The sequence below is a fragment of the Amia ocellicauda genome, chromosome 3, assembly GCF_036373705.1.
Source record: "Amia ocellicauda isolate fAmiCal2 chromosome 3, fAmiCal2.hap1, whole genome shotgun sequence".
In the NCBI taxonomy this organism is placed as follows: Eukaryota; Metazoa; Chordata; class Actinopteri; order Amiiformes; family Amiidae; genus Amia; species Amia ocellicauda.
The window spans coordinates 46890831-46897005 of record NC_089852.1 but is presented as its reverse complement, the minus strand read 5'-3'; the positions used below and the strand labels follow the sequence as shown (position 1 = coordinate 46897005).

General features: G+C 42.9%; 2 protein-coding genes across 11 annotated transcripts in view; one reads left to right on the top strand and one right to left on the bottom strand.

Annotated features, from left to right (window-relative positions):
• Window positions 1-900: 900 nt before the first annotated feature.
• zar1l (zygote arrest 1-like) lies at window positions 901-2449 on the top strand. The gene is made up of 4 exons (XM_066700289.1): window positions 901-1550; window positions 1630-1722; window positions 1807-1881; window positions 2166-2449. The coding sequence occupies exons 1-4, from the start codon at window positions 924-926 to the stop codon at window positions 2307-2309; spliced, it is 939 nt and encodes a 312-aa protein (XP_066556386.1). The 5' UTR covers window positions 901-923; the 3' UTR covers window positions 2310-2449.
• A 121-nt stretch (window positions 2450-2570) lies between these two features.
• The window catches only part of fryb (furry homolog b (Drosophila)), a 96605-nt gene continuing 93000 nt past the window's right edge, over window positions 2571-6175 (bottom strand). For 8 of the 10 annotated variants that reach the window (XM_066699731.1, XM_066699734.1, XM_066699723.1 and 5 more), the window contains exons 59-62: window positions 5617-5634; window positions 4788-4898; window positions 4408-4610; window positions 2571-4030 (exon numbers count right to left, since the gene is read on the bottom strand). In XM_066699731.1, coding sequence (XP_066555828.1) covers window positions 3772-4030; window positions 4408-4610; window positions 4788-4898; window positions 5617-5634 — 591 coding nt within the window. In that variant the 3' untranslated portion in view covers window positions 2571-3771. The remainder of the gene's footprint in view (window positions 4031-4407; window positions 4611-4787; window positions 4899-5616; window positions 5635-6175) is intronic. The other 2 variants (XM_066699726.1, XM_066699733.1) reach the window with 1 other exon arrangement.

The window sequence follows — 6175 nt, the reverse complement described above, 5'->3', positions numbered from 1 at the left end:
CATGAATGACATGCATTAGGGGAATGTAAAGAGTCATCTGAATTTATTCAGCTATAGCCACACTGTTGCTGTTATTAAACTGATATAGCTAGACCTACATAATGTTGAAAACGGATTTGTAGTAGTTTTGTTTGTTTAAATTAATATTTGAAATGGACACATTAAAAATACACAATGTGTACTGTGAACATCAATAATGTTTTTGCAAGAACGACAGCTAATTGCTGACACAGTTTGGTTTAATTGGTATTTTGTACAAGAAAGGATGTGGACATTATCTTTTGTTGCTAAATAAAATAAAATAATAATAATATTTAAAAAAAACAATAGTTTAATTGTTCCTGGGTAAAAAGATACATTATAAAGAAATCCAACACAATGGAAGTAAGTCTTATTTAAAAGTTAATTAGGAGGTTTCGCAGATTAGTCTCGGCCAATTAGTCAATGTTATTTAGGGTAGGGTAGTCGAAGACTAATGCTAATCTAGGTCTGTAAAACCATATGTAAATTGATGGCAATAACATTTTTTGTGTGTGATACCTAAATATAACATATGTCTTTTTGCATAGTATTTAGCATTGCAATGTCTATATTTTAAAGAGGTTGGCCTGTTTTGGGGTTGTTGTTGTTTATGTTCATTTCAAATATTTGTTTTAAAAAAGAAAAAAGAGTGGCCTTTTGTGGTTTTATGGTTTATGTATTCATCCACTCGTGTGTTTAACTTACAAAGTTAAAATAATACTTAACTAGGTAAAATGAAAGAAAAGTGATGCACACACACACACACACTAATAACACCCTCATAATTCAATTGTAATGTGCAATTAAGTGGGGAAGTCAATTAGCGCGTCACCGGTCCCAGGGCTGGAGGAGACGCTGTCGCTATTTAAACCGGCGAGACCGGCGCTCCGCATCTGACTGCGATGGACGGGTTTATATTATCGCCGTATAATTATAATTTTTATCCCGGCTATGGCCCGTACAATCACAACCAAAAACCGAAGCATCAGAACTGGAATAAAAAGGGCACGACATACATGGCGCCCGAAGCCGTGGATTATCTGGATATTTGCAAAAGAGCTCAGCTGAAGGCCATCCTGTCGCAGGTTAACCCGAACCTCACGCCTCGGCTGAGGAAAGCCAATACGAAGGAGATCGGGGTTCAAGTCAACCCCAAGGTTGACGCCATCGTGCAGTGCTCTCTCGGTCCCAAGACGCTCTTCTACCGCCAGAGAAAGTGGGTGCCTCCCAGGACCCCGGCGATGAGTCCCATGAAACCCAGATTCATGCCCTTGACCCCGGTGAACAACGTCCGCTTCTCCCGGCCCATCGCCATCTACTCGCCGGTTTTTGATCGGAGGTTTTTCACCCTGACGGACAAGGAGAAAAAGGCCGAAAGCGACGCTTCCTCGGAGACGGAGGAGGACGACCCGCCCGAGGAAAACCCCTCCCTGGCGGTCAGGGACAACACGGGCGATGTGCTGCACGGCCAGCCGCAGATCGGGAAGGAATCTAGTGGCTCCCAAGAACAAAATAAATTCAAATTTCAGGTGAGTGACTTTGAGCCCTAGCATGCATGTAGTAAATCGTCCTGTGACTTCTTAATCTTACACCTGTATAATCTGCCAGTTCTTGGAGCAGAAGTACGGGTTCTTCCACTGCAGCAAGTGCAACATCCGCTGGGAAAGTGCATACGTGTGGTGCATTTCAGGAACCAACAAGGTATGGATGCAAAACCAAATGTGGCTTGACCAATCGTACACTGGTGTAAACTGACTTGGCATACCCCTTTCCCCTTTCAAACAGGTGTACTTCAAGCAGCTTTGTCGCAAATGCCAGAAGGGGTACAATCCCTACAAAGTGGAGTCCATCCAGTGCCAGGTCTGTTGAATGTAGTTATGAAGGAGTGGATTAATGCCCCCCTTCTGGTTTGTGCTTTGTTACTTGCAACCCTTTTTAATAAAGGTCTGTGCTCTAACTTGGGTTATCCCACCAATAGACCGCTATTTGGACTTTCACTGCCTTGGAATTGTTTTGGTTGCTACCAAGATTAAATTGTTGCACTTCTAAAATGCTTCTGCTTTAACCCTGCTTGGCATCTTGGCTCTTTGCTTTGGAAATTGAGAACTGGGGAGGGGATTCAAACCAACTTCCCAACTTTGCAGATTTGCACCAAGACTCGCTGTGCTTGTGTGATGAAGAAGAGGCACATCGACATCAAGAGGCCCCACCGCCAGGACCTGTGCGGCCGCTGCAAGGGAAAGCGCCTCTCCTGCGATACAACCTACAGCTTCAAATACATTGTCTGAAGCCTCCTGGCCTTTCTTTAAGCACAGGTTTCTCTACTCTACAATGGCTCTTTTTATAACCTGTTTATTGGATAAGCTGACTTATTTTTGTATCTTTAAAATTTAAATAAAAATGTGAAATAAACTAAATTTAAAGCAAACTTGATTTCGGCTTTGTTCGAACTCTAGGTGGTGGGGGGAAAAGATGGCGTGATCAAATCCTGCAGCAACACACTGGTTAAATGGTTTTGTGCTTTGAGACGTTCTAACAAAACACACAAATGCAATGGGATATATCTTTTACTTAAGTGTACAGAACATCAACCCAAATTACTTCACAAAAGCTGTAAAGGTATTTACAAGGTGGAAAAAAAATACATTGATACTCTTCCTCATGGAAGCTTTAAAAATGTGCAACTCTTCTCTTTACATGCACGCTTCAGTAATCTGCCTGCACAAATTAAAAAATAAAATCTTACTGACTTGAGCAAAGCTCCCTTTTTTTTTTTTTTTTTTTTTAAACTATATACAGATGCATCTTTGAGTTACAATAGATATGAATTACATTCATAAATCTATTCTGAGTACATGAAATATGCATGCTTGGCAGTTTTAGTAGTGGATGTGAACACTTGTTTTTATCCCAAAATGAAGTTGAATACCATTTGCTTTCTTTGTAATACTAATTAAAATCCTAGGAGCATCTGACTACATGGTAGAAAGCAAATGCCCGTATAAAATAGGAGGAACAAGCTTAAGTGACAGAAGCCCAACAAAATAGTATCTAGTTCTGAGGATCAGTAGCTTTGCAGTGTGTTTAAATAGTTCAGTGTTTAAATGGATGAACCGATACATTAAGAGTTTACAAACGAGAGGAGGCAATTCGACCCATCGTGCTCGTTTGGTGACGTACAGTGTTCGGTAAATGGTAGTCCGGTTACCGTCTGCTTCACATATACACAGGCTCTCAGCTTTCACGCAGCAATGAAAAAATATGTAGCATCATTTTGCCTGTTGCTCAGTTCGATTTCAAGTAGCCAGAAGCGCTAGAATCCAGAAACATTCTTTCTATAGTACAGTAAAAGTCTTTCACTTGAGAGAAGCATTGCACGTTTCCCCAAACAATTCAAATCGTAACTCTCTGCAGGAGAATAAGTTAATATAACTTTGGTATATCCTTGTTAGGTGTGGAAGTCATTAATCTCAGTAGCAAGTGGTAGCCGCCTCCCTGTGACGTAATAAATAACATTAGTGCAATAAAAGCCAAGGTTAGGTCGGGTGGGGTTTCACGTTGCGCTCGCTCCAACGGTATTGCTGCATGTCTGAAGCCCCGAAAACGTTGCCCTCGGAAATCCCACGCAGCCGAGCAGCGTCAGGACGGCGTGTCCGAGTTTTTCCACGTAGGAGGAGACGCGGGGCGGCAGCTCTCCGCAGCGGCAGCACTTCCAGGCAGGAGCAAAAGCCGGGACCGCCTCCCCTCCTGTCAGAGACTAGTGCCGGACACGCTGGAGTCCGGGAGGAAGGTGGTGATGACCCGGTAACCCTGGGCCCTGCAGATCATGTCCCGGATCTCCCCGTTGAGCTCCATCAGCCTCACGCAGATCTCGGACAGGTCCTGCTTGGAGCCCACCAGCGCAAACGTGCCCGTCTGACCCAGGGTTTGGTGCCTGAAGTAAATGTTCAGCAGCGTCTGGACCTCGTCTTCCGTGGTGCCTCCAAAGATGTCATTGGGCCAGACGCTCCTGCAGTGTGGGAGGAAGAAAACAGTGTCAGAGGGCTGGGGAGGGATACCAGGATGTGGATTGTGGGCTTCTGTTCCTGTTCCTAAATGTTTTATGAAAGGGGGTGAGTTTCTGACCAAAAATAGCTTACTGTTTTATATAATAGACATCTAGTTCACTGATGTAAATCCAATCTCAGTTGTAGACAAATACAAAAGAAGAAAGATACAAAAAGTGTGGAGTTTAACCAATGAAATATGAACGACCAGTGCCTTTACAGTCAGGTTGTGGCTGTACATCGATCCTTCACATTTACAGTGTCTGTTTATTGTGTGTACACACTGAAGCCCGTCTTTACGCAGTAGGCCTGTGTGTGTGCCAGCGCTTGAGGGCCTCACCGGCACTCCCGGATGTAGCGAATTGCGGTTGTGAACTCGTTGTTCTTCAGGCACTCCAGCACCGCCTGCACGGCCGCCTCTGAGGAGCCGAAGGTGGGCTCTGAGCAGGGGCTCTCCTGGGCGGCCAGATCGCTGGCCACAGACACCGCCGCCGCCTTCAGACTGCTCTTCAAGTCACTCAGCTCTCTGGACATGTTCAGCAGCTGGGGGTCGGGGGGGAGAACAGGAAACACACAGGAGATTGTCACTCTTTAACAAAATGAAAGAGTTCCATGAATATAACACTTAATTTAATGCACAAAGTCGTACAGGAATCTGCATTTTGTAACAGGTGAGGAAAAGTGCGTTTATGAGGAAGGAGAATATATAAACCCGCATACCTCTGGCACTGAGCTGATAGCGTGGACCTGTCCAATGAGTTTACAGTAGGACTGAAAAAGCAGCAGCAGCTGAAAATGGAGCTTGTATAACCGCTGGCACAGCTCCAGTTGCTAATTAGAAAACAAACAGAAAGCTTTCTGATTAACACGCACTCAAAACATCTGCACAGTCATACATTTATTATTAACATGACATTGCTTTTTTTTTACACAAACATTTAAAGAGGAGCATAGGGTAGAGCTGTAATTTTACCCTGTTGGAGTCCCAGAAATGTGTATAGTTGCCTTCCTCAGGGAAGAATGTCAATATTCAAAATACTTAGCAGAACTAGTAGGACAAATTAATCTTCACCAAGACCTTTACATCTTGTCATTTACAACGATAATACAAACAAAACTATTTAGTTCATTTCTAGATTTGTCACAGAATATTTAAGATTTATTTTCATTTTTATTCCCCTTTGCGATTGTTTTCTTGGTCAGACAAACAAATGAGTTAGTAAGGTAAAGTGCAAAGCTCATCTTCAAAACATTTAGGCCCAGTGTGTTTTCTGTAAACGAGTCCCGTTATGATCTAGCAAATGGTGAGCACTGGAACTCAAGGTTTTGAAAATCCATTTCTCTTTTCAGAACTGTTAATGCAAAGCCCAATAGAAAAAAGAGCATGTTTTGACAGTATTTCTGTTTGATTTGACCAATACAATCTCAATAATATAACAATGCAGCTAAGCCTCAGGTACCATTTATAGAGACAATCTTTTCTTACTCCCTCCATACCATTACTGCCATTACTACATACCATTATTGGAAAAACATGTTTTGAACTTACTGCCAGAGATTCCATTTGCTACACAGCGAGCATGTCACAGGATAAAACAAAGGTGAGAGGAAGAAAATATAGAGAAATCATTGAAAAGCATGCGCTGTAGAGCAGAGAAGACAACAGTATTAGCAGTAGTCACAAAGTGTTTCCATTTTAGAGAGACCATGCAAAGAGAGGACAGCTTTAGGTTTGCATTAAAAAACGCTGTAGAGAGTTCCCTCACATGAGTCTGTGTCAAGCAAAGCAGGGAGGCAAACGTGCTTTTTTTCATGAGCAGGTACTCTGCTGGGGAAAAACACTACTTCAGATTGTGTCTACTCTCCCTTTAGCGTAGCAGTTTACAAATGTCACTGGACTGTTAGCTCCCATTTGTATAGAAACAGGACTGAAGCATTGGTGGGTGTCTTTTGGCCACCTGAAAGATTCTAATGATGAACTGTGGATCATCGGACAGATTTAGCACAATTTAAACCTGCTCTGCGTCTACTGCTGAGTTGTCCTTCACTGGACAGCTCTCTCCTGCCCAGCAGAGTTCAAAATTCAAACTTGTCAAACAGATCTGAGT